Consider the following 19837-nt stretch of genomic DNA (forward strand, 5'->3'; position numbering starts at 1 on the left):
CACTAGTGCTGATAATCCCAGGCAAGCGGGTCCACCCTCAAATGCTGGACCTAGCCCCCATGACCTAATTGAACTGTAGGAAAAACATTCACCTTCTTTTGCAAAGCATGCATACAGATTTTGAAATACATAGAAATTCACAAGCAAGTGGATATAGGCTTGACATTCCCTTTGTCTTTCATTCGGTTGTCCTCAATTGAAATGCTTCCTCATAAGCATCCGGAATTTCAAGAAAGTCTTGAAACATAGCTCTGTCCATCCATTTTGCATTTGTAGATGGAAATCCTCAAAACTTAAGCAGATACATTTGTCCAATCTTTCCTCCTCTGTTGGTGGTGAAGTTGTGGAAGATATGCTCCAGATCAAAAGGATCTCATTGCCCTCTACTTCAGGTCTTCCATACTTGGCTCTTGAGGTGGGTCCCCAACAAAGGGTTTTACCAAGCTGACGTGGAATACATTGTGTATCTTCCAATGGACTGGAAGTCTCAAACGAATTGAGACCTTGTTAATTACCTCCTCAAAAGAGAGTTTGAGGTATATTCTCTTTTGGGCCACCTTCGTCTTTAACCTAATAGCACCCATTGGCCCTCTTTTACTTCAAATGCCCTTTGCTTTTTTTGAGCCTTTTTAATGGCTGCCCGGACCATGGCATAAGCAAAGTCATAGTCCACAATGAATTGATCAGTGGCAAATATGTTTTCCCTAGTTTGCATTAAGGGAGTAGGTAAGGATCTTCCATAGATAATTTCATAAGGAGCCTTTCCAGTGGAGAAGAATGGATAGTGTCATTGTAGGCAAACTCTAAAATAGGGAGATACCTTTCCCACATTGTTTGCTGATCATGAACATAAAATTTGAGCAAATCTAAAAGAGTGCTATCGGTAACTTCAGTTTGCCCGTCAGTTTGTGGGTGAAAAGAAGATGAAGAGAAGCTGAGAATGGTTCCCAAGTTTTCAAACAAAGCTTGCCAAAAATTACTCGTGAACTTAGAATCTTGGTCTAGAACTATGGACTTGGGCATAATGAAGACCCACATCATTTCATGGCCTTGGTTTGTCCTTGGGATTCCAGTGGATAAAATCCATGGTGATGTGTTCCCAAGGTCTTTTTGGAATGGGTAAAGGCTATAGCAAACCTTTGGTTTTTCCTCCATCATGCTTGGCTTTTTGACATGGTAGACAAGCTGAAATGAAGGCAGTGAAATAGTTTTTCCATGGCTGCAAATGTAGCCACAACACCCCTATGACCAGCATAAGGTGGATTATGACTTTCTTCCAGCAGTTCGGGTCTAAGTTCCTTTGTTATGCATAGCTGGTCTTGCATAAACAAGTATCCATCTCTAAGTTGATAGGCAGGATGAGTACCTCTGGTTGTCAGATGTGCCCATATTTGTGAGAAATCAACATCTCCCGCATATAAGTGAGCGTCTTGCCACTACATTTTCTTTACCAGGGGTGTAGTGGATCTGAAAATGAAATGACTGCAGAAAGGTAGACCATCTATATGTCTTTCTCTAATCAGAGGCTGCTTTAGGAAGTATTTGAGACTTTCGTGATCGGTCTTTACAAGGAAATCTATCCCTAAAAGATAGTGCTTCCAAAGATCTATGTCCATATGTATGTATTATATAAATATAAATTCGTATGTATGACATATGTACATATCATATAAGTATAAAGGACTATGTATGTATATAAATAAAAATAAAAATAAATCTATGTAAGTATGCATGTATTATATAAATATAAGGGCGTATGTATGTGCGTTGTCTATGTATGTGTGGTTAGTCATATCGTTCAATGAAAGTAATATCATCATATGGTTCAATTAAAGTAATTGATAGAATATAGATTCAAAGGGAATGAAGAATTTAATGAGGCTTTCATCTCGGGTCTTGGTTGCTGATTGGGTGGTTTCTCTATATGTTTAGATAATCACTTTTGATGGATATGGAGTTTCTGGTCACCCGAATCACACAGCTGTCTATCGAGGTTTATGGTATGCTTCCATTCTTTCTGATGACAACTTTAAAACCTTGAGTGTTGTTTGTGAATATCAAATATTGAATCTTCAAAAAGATGCTATTGTTAAGGAGTATTAGGAAGAAAGAATACTTGTGCTGATTATATTAGATCCGATTGTTGAGACAAATTACATTGTAATACCGATTGAGAAAAGATGATTGCAAGCAAGGGGCTGCTATGTACACCTTTTTGGAGACTAAGGCAGTCCGCTTATTAGTAAGAGTTTGATGTTATGTTTAAGTTGAATGCGACATGACCTTGGAATGGTCAATTGATTACAAGGTCAATTTAATGGTAAAAGCCAAGGTTCTATGAAGGTTTTTGTTGAGGGGACATGAGAGGACTATATGTCCTAGAATTTTCCCTATTGATGCTGGTGTCTGTAGTGATCTTATTGGGGTCAAATCCCTAGGGGCAAATGAGACCAAATGTTATTATATGGGTCCGAGGGAGGGCCTAAATGGACAATAGGGAAAGTGCACATGGTTGGACAATTGGCAAGATGCCAAGTGTGAAAGCTGTCTAGTGTTTAGGCCCGCTTCTAGGGTTGTGTATTTGAGGTGTGAATATGTTTGGGCCGGTTGAAGTGTGTTGGGCTGGTTGGAGAGAAATCTCACGAAGTTGATATAGTTTGTGTTATGTCGTTCAATAGTTTGGTATAGGTCACAATCGTATGGAGGGGTTTTTGGTTCAAAGTTCTATGTTGTACTTGATCTAATTGACTCCAAGGACAGGTGAGTTGTAAAGTGGTTGAGATTTTGGGGCTTTTGAAGTTTGAAGCTGTGTGGATGGTTATGCTTGTGGGTGACATGATAAAATTGGTTGATGATTGTATTGCATGGTGGGGCAACATAGGATTGTGGGGATGAAGCGACTGCTGTGTTGCAATAGGTCGTTAAAAGAGGATTACTCAGCTGTAATTATTGAGGCAAAATGCATTTGGGATGCGATGCAATTAATGACCTATTTGTCTTCAAATTCAACAAAGTTGTGTGGATTGCGACACATGAGTAAGGGCAATTTCAAGGTTTACGATTCATGGTTATCGTAAAAGAGCATTGTGTGGAATTCAACACCTACAATTAGCTGGTGTTCATGAGAGCAAAAGTGTTGTATCAACAAGAGGAATGTGACTGTAGACCTGCATAACGGCATATTTATGCAAAGCTATTCATGTGATGAATTGGGTTGTCGGCCAGATCATGCCATCTATTATGGTGGACATAGAGAATTGTGCTTCAGTTTGTGTAAATATTCTAGAGCGTTGGTGAGGGCATGCAATATCCAATATTAGACATTAGGACCTTTTGAGAAGTGAGGGTGGATTTCATGGGGCCTCTACCATCCTCCCGCCATGGGAAAGTATTATATTATAATGATCACAAATTTTGTTACTAGATGGGCTGAAGGTGACATGGTGGTGGATTGCAATTTGCAATGCCGTGATGCTGGCCGATTTCTTAGTGGAAAACATATGCTCACAGTTTGGATGCTTTCTTGGAATTGTGACAAGTCATGGCCAGGGGAGATGTGGCAGATTTTGCTGTCCAAGCTTTTTGTGAAGCATAGGTTTTTATCAGCCAACTACCCTCGATGTAATGGTCTAGTAGAGAAGACCGATGGGATGCTGAGTAATATCATTGCTAAGATGATTGAGAGAAGCGGGATTGAATGGGAAAAATGGTTGCCTACAGCTTTGTGGGCGTACTGTATTACTCATAAAGTGGCTACGGGTTTCACCACATTGCATGTAGTGTATGGGACAGAAGCAGCCTTACCAATTGAGCTAGAACTACCTTCCTTGAGGTTGGTTGTGGAGCACAACTTAAATATGTTAAAAGCATCTTCAGCGAGATTGTGTGTTTTGGAGAGGTTAGATGAACAAAGACAGGATGCTTTGGTCTAACACAACAAAAAATCATGAAAGCCAAGGTGGATAATAAAGTTCTTGCAAAAGATTATAAAGAAGGTGGTTTGGTTCTGAAATATGACAAGTGACTTGATTGTCGGTTTTTTGGTGAATGTATATGACCTTGAAGGCCTTTACAAATGGGACATAAGAGTTGAAAGAACGTAATGGGGAAATACTTGAAGAGCGGGTGAATACGTTTCACTTTAAGGCGAGATATGACAAGTGAATAAATGTGCAGTTAGATGGATGGAGGTGTGAATTGCTCTTGTGGTAAAATAAGTAACGTTTTAGCTTTTGTTTGCCATGCATATTCTCATATTTGGCAGCCCGGAGGAATGTAAATTTTATTTTATGCAAAAAGGGTGTTTTGGTGTGGAAAGTTGTAACCTCTCTTCTCTATGGAGTCCATAGGAAGAAGAGGAACTCTGTGAGCTTCGAGATGTGATACATATCCTGAAAATCGGAGGTGTTTTGGAGGAGTTGTGTTATCAAATGTGTGTTGGGTGGATTATGTTCAAATAGGGTGTTGAGTGGTTAGGAGTTTAAAGATTTAAGGTGTGATGTAAAAAAAGGGAAAATAAATAATTATTTAGAAATTGGAAGAAAGAAGGCTGGTAGAAGGGAAAGGGGAGGATTATACCGTAGACGGGAGAGAGCTTTGGAAAAAGAAAATGAAGACGAAGTACTATTTTGATCTCAACTTCTCAGTCCTGCATCCTCGCCTGATTGCTATGTATAGTAGACATGTTTGCAAGTACATGAGCTTGGCAAAGGGAAGGGGACTCTTGACTTATTGCCTGTTTTTTTGTGACCTGAAAAACAATGGACTTTGAGGGTCAATTTGTTGCCTGAAGATTTTGGCTCTCTTGGAGGTTTGGAATAGTTGAAGGCAGGGTTCTTAACATCCATCATCAAACTTCCTTCTTCCTTCGGGCAGCTAAAAAGGATATGGATTGCCTTTTGCATTGAGCGAAGGAGCTGTCTGAAGATTTTGGCTCCCTTGAAAATTAAGATTGTTGGAGGCATGGGAATTGACATCCATCACCAAGCTCCCTTCTTCCTTCAGGCAGCTAAACAGGCTACAGAAGCTGAACATTGCCACTTGCGCTTAACTGAAGGAGTTGCTTGAAGATGTTGGCTCCCTTGAAAGTTTGGAATCCTTGAGGGCAACAAGATTAATATCCATCACCAATCTCCCTTCTTACTTGAAAAGGCTACGCAAGTTGGACATTGCATTTTGCACCAAGCTGAAGGAGCCGCGTGAAGATTTTGGCTCCGTTGAAAGTTTAGATTATTGGAGGCATGGGAATTAGCATCCATCACCAAGCCCCCTTCTTCTTTTGGTCAGCTAAAAAGGCTCCAAGACTTGAACATTGGCAGGTGCATTTAGTTAAAGGAGTTGCCTAAAGATTTTGGTTCCCTTGAAAGTTGGGAATCATTGAAGGCAGGGGGGTTAGCATCCATTACCGAGCTTCCTTCTTCCTTCGGGCAGGTGAAAAAGCTTCAGGACTTGGACATTGGTAGGTGCACAAAGCTGAAGGACCTGTGGAACTCTTGCTAGGTGAATAATGTCTCTTCAATATCTATCATGTTTATTGTAATTTTGATTGTAAGTTTCGTGTGACCAACTTTAATAAAAGAGATATTTCGAAGGTACTTAATGTTCTTTAGGTATTTTAATAGGAGAGACATTTCAAAAGTACTTAACAATCTATAGGTAATCGAACACTTGCATCACCTTTTGTAAGTCAAGTAGTTTTTATTTATTTATTTATTCCTCATATTTTTCTTTCGGGTGATGTTGGTGGTTTGAGTAGATGGGCAGCTGTTAGAAAGATAGAACAATGGGAAATGATGAAATGTTGAAAGTGAAATGTTTCTTGTTGAAATGTACATAGATGCAATCGAGCTTAATAGTTATTTTCCTTTTTACAAAAGCTTGTTATGAAGTTAGCTTAGTCGATGAACTATATAAATAGTCTATCACAGATGTTTCAAGTCTAGAAATGTTCTATGATTTTGTTGTCAGCATGTGGACTAAGGAATGCAAATTCTTAAAATGGAGTCACTTACTTCCCCTTATAATTGGTTGTAGTGCATTTCTAATTAACTCCATGAAGAATGGTGGAGAGAAGGAGAGGCCACCTATTGAAGCATGGAAATTGGTAATGCTCAACTCTAGTACACTTTTTGATTCTATAGTCACCATCTATAGTCTTTGCATATATGTTATTGCAGCTGTAGAACCTTGTTTTGAGGTTCTACGTTGATAGATTTTAGGGCATCTCAAATACTTTTGATGTAATATCATGGTACGATTTTGTATTTGTATTTTCAAGCACTAATTTTTGTGGTATGCTGTATTAAATTGGTGGTTTATCAAGGATTGATAAGCCATCTTTGCTCAGTGAGCATGTTTCCTCCCCCTAGCTCATTTACGTGCACTTAATACCTTGGATCAAGATCCTATTGGGTAGAGGAAGTGGCTGGCAATCCGGTGCAGGCTCAAACCTAGCCAGACTTGGACCATAGGCCTCATCTACTCTCCCAACAAGGTTTGTTTGAAGCCTAATTGCAGACTCGTTCAGGGTTCTTTATTAATTGTGATTAGGGTTTTCTTTCAAGGACCGTGCTAGGTTCAATACCTTTTTTGCATTTTGCGTGCTAACATAAAATATTGTTGTAAAGTTGAAAATTGTAGAAATCGGCAATCTCACTAAGTGAGAGTATGCATAGTAGCAACATTTATTGTGTAGGTGGTACCAAATGTATAATGCCTTCTGGTATAATGAAGCTCTTTTGGTTGTGGCATACCTGGACTCATCTTGTGGACATCATATGAAATATATCAGGCTTCCCTCAAGCTGCCTGTAAATTTTTGCATAATGTAGAGTTCACCGATTGTGTGTCTGAACTTTTCATTGGCATCAATTAGAGCGTGCAAAGGTTGGTGAACTCTAGTCCATTGAATAATAATTTCCCTTGAAGCCACCAGGTTTTAATACCCAATCAATAATGCATAAAACCCAAGCAGGTAATCTTAAATGAACTGCCTTAATCTGCCTTGATTTCAGCCACCAATGCTTCATTGCTTCCACAAGTCAAGTATGTAAACCTGCAAAACAACAAGTCAACACTGTATTTTTATGCATGATATATGGATGGGATCAGCGTAATTTATCTTTGATTTCCTTTTGAGAAAGTGTGCTGTCTTTTGCATATAAAGACCTGAGCGCTTGTCTGAAGCCATATAATGTCTGTTTGAGCCCGCCCGTTCAAAAAATCAAATTTGGAAACCCTTCCACTAATATAAACTTCATAGACATGAGGAAATGCATTCGCTTAAATTTTTTTGGCATGCATCTGATTTTTCAGTCAGCCCTTTTTTACCAAAAAAGGAAAAAAGAAAAAAGAAAAATCCATTTGCATCATTCTTGATCCTGTAATTTAATTTGGTTCCCTATGATATTCCTTCTTTTCGGCAAGTTGCAAATTCCCATCTATGACAGTGTAACCAGAAAATGCATTTCGGGCAGTAGAAACGTGAAGAAATGTTTCTGCCCAAAACGGTTCTAAGAAATGTGCGAAATGTGGATGTTTTTTTGAATTTTTTAAAATAAAAAATACAATATTATATAAAATACACTAATTTGACCACGTTTGTAGGCGTTTCGCCTGTGAGAACCTAGAAACGTTTCTTGTGACACTGATCTTTGATTTGTCATAATAGAATCATACTCATTTTTCCATGGATTATTGCAAGACATTGTGGATTCTGGAAGATGAGGGGAGTTCCAACTGATAGGCTACATCTCCAATTTTCCTCAATACTTTATAAGGACCGTAGTACCTATGGGCAAGTTTAATATTAGTATTCCCTTTCAGTGAAGCATACAAGATTGTGAAGCTTTGTGGTATACATGATCTCCCTCCTAAAAATATAATTCCTTGCGGTTCTGATCTTGATATTTTGGCCATGTTGTCTTTGCATTAATGTAATAGAGTATTCATGTGGACCAAGTTATCACTAACTTGTTGGTTCGTCGATGCTTTGTTGACAATTGTAGAGGAAACTTGTACCTTTTTTTTAAAAAATTACAAAGAAAGGAACTTCTATTAATGCTTGAGAAAATCAACCATACAAGTCAGCTGTCCCTGAGGCGCCGACCGTGGGAAACAAAATTAGAAGAAACATGCACCTAACAGCCATACATAGCTACAAAAGGACTCATTCCAGTATGTTTTATACTCCTATAACAGAATCGAGCTAAGTGCAGCCACTTATCCCATGCAGTTTGAGTGTGAAAACAGAAGTGTCTGAGCTAGTCCTCCAACCATCTATTCACTCTCTTAGTCTGGCCATACTGTCTGAGGGTGGCCAACTGTGCTAGGAGTTAATAGTGTGCCCATAGATTGAATAATTCTTGCCAAAAATGTCCCATAAACTTAGCATCACGATTGCTAACAATTTCTTGCGGTAGTCCATGTGATTTGAAGGCATGTTCCATGAATTGTGATGATGATAAGTTACAAGCCCACATTCTGGAAAGCGAATCAGCCACTATAGTCTGTTTGCCCACTCTATATTCAATGTCAAAACCATATTTGTGCACAATGGCAACCCGTCTTTTCTGTTTTAGGAGATAAATTTGGCTGAGAGAGGAAGTATTTGAGAGTTCAATGATCTGTTTTAACCTTGAAGTGACCCCCACATAAAAGTAGTGATGCCATTTCTTGAATGTATGTAGGATAACATGTCTTGGTCATGTATAATGGTAATTGTTAAGAAATATTTATATTTGCTAAGGCAATTGCCATTGTCAGGGGCTAGGGGGGGGCACTTTTTCCCTTTATTAAGGTTTTTTTACCCCTAACCTCAGTTAGAGGTTGAGTTTGTGCGAAAGTTAATCACCACACATCTTTTGATCCCAGTTATGGGTTCATTCAAGGGTTTTGTCTCTATGACTACCCTAGCTTGTAGTTGCTGCAATTTCATTCCAGCTTGCTTGAGCTCCATTCCCTCGCAATCTCTTACTTCTATTTCCAACATTTGGTATTAGAACTCTCCCACCTCTTCCCGTGCCTCCCACTCCCGTTGGCGTCGATTCTATCGCAAGGAACTTCCATTTCATTGTCCAAACTTGCAGCCACTAGGTCTTTTTTTATCTCAGCCAGCACCAGGACCACTTTTGGAAGTGGGTGACTCGTCCTGGAGGAATTGCGCCATATTTCTTGCTGATTTCGGGCTGTTTCAAGGCTGGTTGACCTGTTTTTTGCTGTTACAGCTGGTCGTTGGCCTCTAAAACTGGTTCGCATCTCTCATTGAGCTCATTTTCAGCAAGGCGGCCTGTTTTGTGCTCCTCTGGAGCTGTTTAGAAGCCAGGCGACCTGTTTTTTGTGGGTTTTCCCACTGATTTTAGATGCAACAGTTGGTTGGAGGGCTGGGCACACATTTTGAGGTGTTTTTAGGACTGTTTTGCTGTTTGGAAGCTCTACCTTCAATTTCGGGACTGTTTTGGGGCTTTTGGAACTTTGTACTTGCTGTTTCAGGCCTGTTCCAGGCAGTTTTGTCAAAGTACAGCCCACTTTTGGCACTCGTGGGTGCATTTTCAGTCCATGTGGTTGTGATACCTGCTGTTTAATACAAAATAGCAATAAAAATCAGCATTTGGGGGAGCTTCTATTGCGTTGAGAACACATTTTCTGTCTTTTGGTGGCTCATTTTCTATATTCACGACTTTTGGACCCAAACCCCGGACAATTGGTCGAAGCATACAACCAATAGCCTCTCCCACCCTTACTTCATCGTGCTTTGGGCCATCTGCTGTCTTCACCTGTCATGCATTTACATCCTTGAGAGGACATTGGGCTTTGTAACATAACCTAGCATGGGACTTTTTTATGGTAGATTTGAGCTGCATCCTCGAGCCTAGTATAGGCTTTGACAGTGGTTTCTCTTGCTTGAGCAGGGTGTTCACAGCACGTGAACTTTGCTGAGATTTCTTTGCCTCTTTTTGTTTGCTCAAATGGCACAGCTAAATCTGAATGATGTCTTTTAGATGCTTGCCGAGGAGTATAGGTTGGATGGCACCAACTATTCTCTCTGCTGTTTTATGGTCCAGAATCTTATGGTTGCCGATAACTTGTGGGAATATGTCACAAGTGATGAAGCCCGTCCCAATCAGATTGCACCAGTCACTTCTCCACAGGGAGGGGGAGGTCGCGGCAGCGGTGGTTCCCACCCTAGGGCCTAAGGTCTACCTACCACTCTTTTTGACCTCTTGATGATCCTAACCCAAATTTACCCCAAGGGTAGTTTAGTGAATTAAGTCCATAGTTCATCATTTTTTTCAACATGACATAACACTAAGCGTAAGAGAGAGTAGTAGAAGTTAGTGCTTGGTTTAATGTACTTTTGGTGCCAGTTGGGTTCAACCAATGGTCATTCTAAAATTCAGGCATCATTAATGTCAGCTAGGCCAGATTGTCTATGTAATGGACCAGTAGCATTTCTTTCTTTTCCAGAGATTACCAGTAAATCTCCTTGTCATGCCATGTGGCACTACTACACCATGTGGGGTTTTGGAAACCCTAAATTTCTACTACATCCATTTAGACAAGTTTTGTCTTGTGTACATATTTATACACTCTTGTATATGCTGTCCCTCTTGGAGTATGAGTCCAATGATTGAAAGCCCAACCTTTTCTCTTGTTTTCTTCTTGATGTTTTCTTTTTGCATTCATTTTCAATACAAACCTCATCCCTTTGGCAATGTGACGTACTTTCCTGCCATCTGTTCCTTTAACCTATCTTATTGTACAGATTCGACATGATTCAAAGCAGTATGTTCTTTATCTCACTATTTTCTATCCACATGGCAAGGAGCACATGATTTCCATACAGAATATGGTTAATGCATGTGCTTGTCTAATGTTAGTTCATTCAACAGAGTAACAAGGAGTTCAAGAGCCAGAAAACCATTCAAAATCTCACAACGTGCTCTCGGTGTTTAACATGATCAAGAAATCCCATCTGTAGGAAGCCTTCAAGTGTCACATTAACATTTCAGCAAGTTTCCTCTTCCAATACAATTTAAACTGTGTGAAATTACCCTTTCTTCCAAAATTGTAACAAAAAGTGTTATAAACGGTCTTTACCTATCCTTGTGACTCACATGAAACTGTGTCAACACAATTTGTGCAGGAAAGTGTCAATATTTTCAGAAAATATTGTGGACCTGTAAATGCACTGTGGTCAATGGTAGAAAATGCTTTTGGAACCAAACGTCAATTTCACAGCTTCTACAACAGTCAACCTCGATCCAGCATTGGAGCTATGAAGGAACATGCAACACAATGGATATGGTAGGGCATTCATTAAGATGGCTTTGCAGATCTGTTAGGAAAGGTTTAAGCTGCATGTTTGAATGCTGTTTTACTCGCTGTTGCTTGCGTCTATGAAAATGTTAGTTGTGGAATTCCACACATGTACCTAAAGTATAGTTGTATCTCTGAGCAGTGGAATCTTAAATTATTGTCTTATAGCAAGTAGCAGTTGTCTCTAACAAAGAACTACAATGCAGGTACAGGAGACTGTTTGTTATTTTTTCTTACTACACATATGTCAATACTCTCCAGAAGATAAATTATTGAGAGATGGATGATGTCCTAGCAGTTATGCAATTCACTGTATTTTCGAGTTTAAAAGCTGTAAACCTCCTAGATTTGGAGACATGTGGAAGACGCTCCATTATTCTCCTGAAGATTTGCCCATGCTTGGGATACATGCTACAAATCAATCAAGTGAGAGGCTTGGAAGGAAACTATGTTCGGAGCTTTCATCTTGATTGTGTAACTAGTTTAACGTGATGTGGTATCTGCAAATGACAGGAAGCATATTGGTTCTGTGGAAATATCATACTTACTCCCTTTTCAGATGTGCATTGTTTGTGAGGTGTCACGGTTATATGGTGTGCGATCATAGCATTAGGCTTTACGATGATCCCTCTGTGATTTTCCACAACCTCCTTAAGGTCATTATTATGCTTTTTACATGAGCCTTCAAAAGGGGTGGTTGGGTCCGCTTAGCTAATCTTCTCCATGTTGGGGTTGTGAAGATCATTGGTTGAGGCCCCTCTTTGAACCCTTTGTTTTGGCATAAACAGTGAATTCCCTGAAAAAGAAGCAAACTTCGAACTCTTTTGTGGATGAAGGATGCTCCTTGCTGAGATTGGCTGTAAACCTGCCCACAGACAGTTCATGGAATGACAGCAGCTACTTCCCTACTTGCTTGGGTTGTTTGATGGGTCCTAGGGAAGAGCAACTGTCACATGGGGGATTGCTACCCATGTTGGCTGCCTTGAGAGGCCACATTTTTGGACAGCAAGCATCTATGCTCACACGCCCCTCCTACTCTTTGTGGTTGGTGAAGAACCTCCACATGACCTTCAAGGAGAGGTGACATTTTCCTACAGAGCATTTTGTTTTTGTTTTATTTTGCAGATTTAAATCTGGAGTCATTTTGTGACTTCAATCACACAAATTGGCTCTGATATAATGCAAGTGATTTGGAAACATGAAGACCAAAGGAAGATGAGCAAGGTAAGTCTCTTTTAATGTCAAGTGCTGCCCCAGAAACATGCTGTAGTTTAGGATGTACAGTGATGCACTTCCAAGCCATTGACCAATCAGTAGCCGTTGAGTCTCTATCTTGAAGAGCAAAAAAGAATCGATTAAAACGGGTGTGGGGTGCAACCCCATTTGACAGGGGAGGGCTGAAGCCCGAGTTTAGGTCGACCTATGGCTAGCTTGGCCTTAGACAGTCATGTCCTTTCTTCAAGCAATAGTGAAATTCTCAGAGTAGGATTGTCATATTCAACTATTTGAGATTTGAAGTTATGAGATTAACATGGTGGATTTTCAATAGATTGGGAAGGAGCGCAACTCCAAAGTAAGGAAGGTGTAGGGGTGTAAAGCACGCTTACCACATGCTCAAGGGGCCTCCACACATAAGCACACACATTTGATGCACCTGGCCCTTCTATAGCATACAAAATCCCACTCTTTGAAACTGGCCATTGCTGTTCCGTAAACAGCACCAGTTCAGAGAAAGGGTGGGGGGAAAGGTGCGCTCAGGCACCCACAAACAGAGAAGTGATGGACCTGACCAATCTCTTGTCCACATTATCTTTTTCTTTTACCCCCTCTTCAGATTGGTGGTATCATAACATATGGTTTGGAACTGTCTTCCTTGTTTACGATTGATGTGCTTCCCTAAAGTATGTACAAATATGCTCTTGCACGCAAGGCCCAAATTCACCTGTTGCAACCCATTTTATTGGATTTCCATATTAAACATTTGGTTTTTTCTTGCGGACCAGATTTTGTGTTACATATGCATGTCATGCCTTGTTTTATTTTGCTACCATTACTTGTGCAGGTCCTTCCATTTTTAGGGCCATTACTTTTGTATTCTATGTTTTGTATGCTTGTACACATCCTTGGTTTTTTAGGTGGTTGCTTTTGTCTTCTGTTTTGCTATCATGCAATTTGCCATGATGCTTGGCTAGCAAATGCCTCTTTTAATTTTTCCCAAAAAGGGGGGTTTAATACCACATGTTCTGAATTGTGCAAAAAAGGAAAAGGTGTGCAAGATTCAATGCTGAATTTAGAAATCATAGAATCTTGAAAATTTATTTTACACTACATTGGCTTTTGGGTAGTGAAGAGTGTCTTGGTGAGAGAATTTGTTGCTACATTGATGTCTACATGCAAGATGTGAGAGAAAAACACATGTATGCGAAGTTGTCAAGAAAGTATGCATCTTGGCACATGAAGAGCTTTCATTTATGACCCTTCAATTCCCTCAAGGACTAGCTTTTCATTCAACTTTGCCCTTAGCCTACAAATGATAGATCTATTATTTGTAGGCTAAGGGCAAGATGTGAGAGAAAAACACATGTATGCGAAGTTGTCAAGAAAGTATGCATCTTGGCACATGAAGAGCTTTCATTTATGACCCTTAAATTCCCTCAAGGACTAGCTTTTCATTCAACTTTGCCCTTAGCCTACAAATGATAGATCTATCATTTAAATAATCACAATACACCCTCCCTTGTTTTGCATCTCATAACATGAGTGCGTATCTTTATTAATAAATATTCACCAATATAAACATTATTTGTTGTAACATCTATACCACTAGGCTCTATCAAGAGGGGAGGCTTCCATCAAAATCCTCATTCAAATATAGGCCATCTTGACAATGATAAATCACATATCAACTTGATTGTGTTAGTACTTATAGGGAGTTCTAGTAAGTCGAGGAGAGTTAAGGAGATGCCAATGTTCTTAGATGAACAAGAAGGTTTATCCTCTTTGTAGGATAATGCGAAAGACCTGAAAGATTACATCTAAGGTATACATGGAATGGCTAGTATATTAGCATGTGTCCCATGGCAATTGGAAGGTTTGGGTTCATCAACCTATGCTTTTGATACGATGGAAGAGCTTGAAATGAATGGTGAAACTAAGGTTTGTGTGGATTTCACAAGTCTATTGTTATAGTATCTTAAAAGAGTAGAGAGTTGAAGGTTTTTGTAGTAGATCAATTACCGATTAAATCTTGTGTCCATTGAACTAGTTGAAGATGATTAAAACCTTGTTGTATTGTTGGAGTTGCCAAGTATCACCATGGTCAATGAATCTCTTAAGGAGTATATTCAAAGGGTCAAATCATTTATCCATGTTCACCCTTTCAAAAATATCAAGTGAAGTGGTTTTGTAAAATATGTACACTTGCAAAAGCCCTCCATTTTAGATGCCACTATAGCATTGGATGAAAATTTGGGAATCAGGTCAATTTTGTAAGTATCCTACGACTCAGCTACATCCAACAAATCTTTAAGGTATACATGGAATGGCTAGTATATTAGCATGTGTCCCATGGCAATTGGAAGGTTTGGGTTCATCAACCTATGCTTTTGATACGATGGAAGAGCTTGAAATGAATGGTGAAACTAAGGTTTGTGTGGATTCGCACAAGTCTATTGTTATATCATCTTAAAAGAGTTGAAGGTTTTTGTAGTAGATCGATTGCCGATTAAATCTTGTGTCCATTGAACTAGTTGAAGATGATTAAAACCTTGTATTGTTGGAGTTGCCAAGTACCACCATGGTCAATGAATCTCTTAAGGAGTATATTCAAAGGGTCAAATCATTTATCCATGTCTGCCCTTTTAAAAATATCAAGTGCAGTGGTTTTGTTAAATATGTACACTTGCAAAAGCCCTCCCTTTTAGATGCCATTATAGCATTGGATGAAAATTTGGGAATCAGGTCAATTTTGTAAGTATCCTACGACTCAGATACATCCAACAAATCTTTTCGTAATGGATATAGAGGGTGCAACTATGCCATTACAAAATGTGGCTATAGAGATAAAACCAATAGAGGTTTCCAAAGATAAGAAGAGCTCTCAAGGGAGAGCAAGGGCGTAGAAGAAAGAATAATCCTTCTTCTTAGACACAATGTAGAAGGAATTAAGTTAATTATAAGGACCTACTTATGTTCAAGGGTCATTGGCATTGGCCCTTTAGAAGAGGATTATTCTAAGTTTGTGCCAAGACGAGATAAATTTATGGACTAAGGGGGCAAATTTTGTAACCTTGGGAGGAAAACTAAGTGTAAGGAAAGGGCTAAATATATAGCATTGCTTATGGAATTTAAAGATGTGTTAGCTTGGACATATAGGGTATTCCCACAAAATATGTCAGGATAGGATTTATTCAGAGGATAATGACAAGCCCGTATGCCAATGACCTTATTGATTAAATCCTAAATATTCTCTATTAGTCAAGGTAGAGTGACAAATTGTTGGTAGTTGGTTTTGTATATCCTTTTCCATAGAGTGAGTGGGTATTAACCATAGTTATTGTTGGATTATCGCAAACTCAATCTTGCTACTAAGATAGATCATTTCCCATTGCCATTTATAGATACTGTACCGGACGGGAAGGAGTTATATACTTTCATGGATGGGTTTAGTAGGTATAATAAAGCGAGTATACATTTGGATGATTAGTCAAAGAGTACGTTCACCATAAAATAGGTTACTATGCATGTAATGTTATGTCATTTGGAAGGATGCACCAACTTTTCTCAATGAAGGATGCAAGTGTATCATATTCCAAGACAAAGGCATTTCTCGATGATTTCTATATACATTGGGCAAAAAATTTTCATTTACTATATCTAAGGAAAGTTGTGGGGAGCCAAACTTCTTCGAATTTGCACAAAGATGATTATTTTTGTGATGGGTACCTTTGAAATTGAACCATATGTGTTACTAGGTAGCTAATAAGAGGGTATTAGAGCTTTTGAGGAGTCATGTCCATGATCGTGCACAGCTTTAGGACATGTATGCATCTTGACCTCAGCGAAACTTCTTCGAATTTGCACAAAGATGATTATTTTTGTGATGGGTACCTTTGAAACCGAACCATATATGTGTTACTAGGTAGCTAATAAGAGGGTATTAGAGCTTTTGAGGAGTCATATCCATGATCATGCACAGCTTTAGGACATGTATGCATGTTGACCTCAATGAATTGAGGATAGGGCATCCAAGCTCCAACAAATTCAAGATGTATGTGTAGCCCTTCAAAAGAAAATGTTTGAATTTGACAATGAAATGACTTCAAGGATGGACGAATATGGCCCACAAATGTCTCAACAAACTTGCTCAAGGCATAGATTAAGCCATTCAATCTTTGCAAGGATTGGGAGCATTGGATCCCCATCATGGGACCCACATTGGGGCTCCACATAGTAACATCTTAGGTAGTCTTTTGGAGGAGGATATTCTCTCAAGAAGGGTTATGCTCTCACCTAGTTAGATGCTTCAAGGTGGACACCTTGGATTCGCAAGCATTTCATGGAAATCTTAATCCCAAGAAGTTATAATTATTAGTTAAGAATCCCACTCTCTATTTTCTAGTCATAATCATTCTATAAAATGCAAAAGATTTATCTACCCACAATCAAGCTCTCCAAGGGAGATTTGCATTGGTGGGACTCAATTCAAATTAGGACCTAGAGGGGACTTCGCACACCCATCACTATAGGGGAGCACCTAGTCCAAGCCGGGGAGTTTGATTGTGGACTCCTCACAAACTTCTCCCAAAAGAGCCGAGCTCTGTGAAGGATGCCTAAACAATGGAGAAAGAGTTTGGATTGCATTGGAACATACACGCTATCATGAAAGTGAGATTTCAAGAATTCAATATGTTTATATTGGATGTGAATGGCTCAAAGTTATATGTAAAAGGTATCAAGCAACTGTGAGAAAGTACTTGAGTTATTTTTCATTCAACCAAAATTTTGGTGACTTATTTCAAGGATGTTGATACACCTAACAACATTTGTGATAAGAAGACTTAACTAGCTTTAAAATAATGTAGAACATGGGATTATAACAAACCAAGAGTATAGGCAAAAAATGCAAACTCAAAAGTTTTCTAGTAACATTAGCAAACTCCTATAAAATTAGTAAATTTTATCATCTCAAACAAGAGAACAAGGTATGATAAAGGATATGCTAATGTAACCATTCGAATTAGATATTACACAAAAATATGCAACATCTAACCTAAGGAAATCGAAGTCAAATTTTTGTTCAGTACTAATATAAGTTCTCTAGTAGATAGATCTGGTAAAGAAACTAAGAGAACGCTTTCAATAGTCACCATGGAAGGTGGTGTAAGCCAAAATACTGATACGACTATGATGCATTATTGACAAGTTGTTGATGGCATGGATGATACAAACAAAGATAATTGTCAAAAATGCCAAAACATTATCAAAATGTAATACCCTTAATGCGGACACCAGTGTTATTACTAGTACAAGCCAACTTGTTTGTTTTGCAAATGATTGGTTTTTTTAATTTATACGAATATTAGCCAATCTAGTATTACTATGATATAGTGTGTGCAAGGTTTTAGAAGATGTAAAAAGGATATGTGGATGTTTCAAGATACATTGTAAATATTTACTTACAACCTCTTATGTATCTTTTTTTGTCAAAGCCCTATTTGTTCAGATTGATAGAGCTCTTGCTCTCATCAATGTGAATTGATGGAGAGGATGACAATGTTAGGAGCAATGTGATAACGGAGCAAACAATGCAAGAAGTGGAATGCATAAAATACATAATATAGAATGCGCATACAATGGAAGAGACAAAGAGACACAGATATATGTGGTTCACCAAATGTGGGATACGTCTATGGAGAAACAACCAACCCTACATCTTTCTTATCTAGCGAGTGAGAAGATACAAGATACAGGCAGTATATCCACTACTTTTTTGCTATGTGAGCCACACCCTTACCTTACCATTTTGACCACACAACTCATAAGCAACTCATGCACCAATTTTCATGTATTTTTGGCTTTGGGGACGTTGTCCCCAAACTCCTACCAAGGGGGCCCTAATGCATGTCACCAACTCCCCTTGGAACCCCCTGGTCCTCGAAGGTGTGTTGCCCACCCCTTACCCCCCTTCATGGAATGGCTAAAAGCATGCTTGGATCCAAAGCATGGCCATTGGCCAAAATAATATTCTCTGAAAAAAAAGATCAGGCTTCACATACAACAATCTCCCACTTGGAGACTAATCATAGTAACTCCATTGTTACTACACTCACTAAAATTCTTTGAATTTGGCTATCCCTCATATTGTTCCCCATTCTTGAAGACCAATTAAAATTAAGCAAGAGCTCAACTTCTCCCTGGCTACCACCTTAGTCAACATGTCTGTAGGATTCTGGCTAGTGTATATCTTTTCCAGCTTCAACTGTCCATCCTCCAAAACAGATCGAATGAAATGATATCTGAGTTGTATATGTTTGGTTCTTGAATGGAAGGCTAGAATCTTTACAAGATGAATAGCACTTTGGCTATCACTATACAAGCATCAATTTTCTTGCTTCTTCCCAAGATCCTCCATAAACCTCTATAACCAAGTCCCCTCTTTACTAGCCTCTGTAGCTGCAACATATTCTACTTCTATTGAAGAAAGTGCAATAACCTTTTGCAACTTTGAAACCCAACTTCCTTCTATTCCACCTACAATGAAAACATACCCGGTATAACCAAATCATGTCTTTACTAGCCTCTGTAGCTGCAACATATTCTACTTCTATTGAAGAAAGTGCAATGACCTTTTGCAACTTTGAAACCCAACTTCCTTCTATTCCACCTATAGTGAAAACATACCGGGTGGTGCTTCTTCTTCCATCTTTATCACTTGCCATATTCTGAATCAACATATCCTTGTAGAGAAATATTTGAACCTTTAAAACATAATTCATAAGCAGTCGTACCTCTCAAGTATATGACAATCTACTGTACATCCATCCAATGTTCTTCACCTGGATTATTCATAAATCTACTCACAATTCCCACTGGATGTGGAATATCTAGCCTTGTGCATACCATTGCATACATCAAGCTACCAATTGCTGATGCATATGGAACCCTTGACATATACTTAATCTCCTCCTATGTCTTGGGACACATATCCTTGCACAATCTGAGATGATTAGCCAAAGGTATAGAAACATGTTTTGCATTTTGCATTTTAAACCTTTCCAATACCTTTTCAATGGACTCCCGGAGATAATGTCAACTTGTGGTTTTTCTTATCTCTTGTTATTCTCATGCCAAGGATTTGCTTTGCAACACCCAAATCCTTCATTGCAAAAGTATTTGCCAACTTCCTCTTGAGCATATTTATATCCTACATGTTAGAACCTGCAATAAGCATGTCAACAACATACATTAACAAGATAATGTATCTGCCGTTGTCTAGTTTCTGAGAATAAACACAGTGGTAT

At 38.9% G+C, this 19837-nt stretch overlaps 1 protein-coding gene across 2 annotated transcripts in view; it reads left to right on the forward strand.

Moving 5' to 3' along the window:
• The window catches only part of LOC147888783 (putative N-acetylglucosaminyl-phosphatidylinositol de-N-acetylase), a 41230-nt gene extending 28936 nt beyond the window's left edge, over window positions 1-12294 (forward strand). The window contains exons 7-10 of one of the 2 annotated variants that reach the window (XM_087393006.1): window positions 1933-2000; window positions 6034-6103; window positions 11143-11303; window positions 12152-12294. In XM_087393006.1, coding sequence (XP_087249132.1) covers window positions 1933-2000; window positions 6034-6103; window positions 11143-11303; window positions 12152-12206 — 354 coding nt within the window. In that variant the 3' untranslated portion in view covers window positions 12207-12294. Of the gene's footprint in view, window positions 1-1932; window positions 2001-6033; window positions 6104-11142; window positions 11304-11521; window positions 11861-12151 lie in introns of those variants that run through there. The other variant, XM_087393005.1, reaches the window with a different exon arrangement.
• The last annotated feature ends 7543 nt before the right edge of the window (window positions 12295-19837 follow it).

The sequence above is a fragment of the Dipteris shenzhenensis genome, chromosome 21 (assembly GCF_047967505.1).
Source record: "Dipteris shenzhenensis isolate YYH24624 ecotype China chromosome 21, Dip_SZ_1.0, whole genome shotgun sequence".
NCBI lineage: Eukaryota > Viridiplantae > Streptophyta > Polypodiopsida > Gleicheniales > Dipteridaceae > Dipteris > Dipteris shenzhenensis.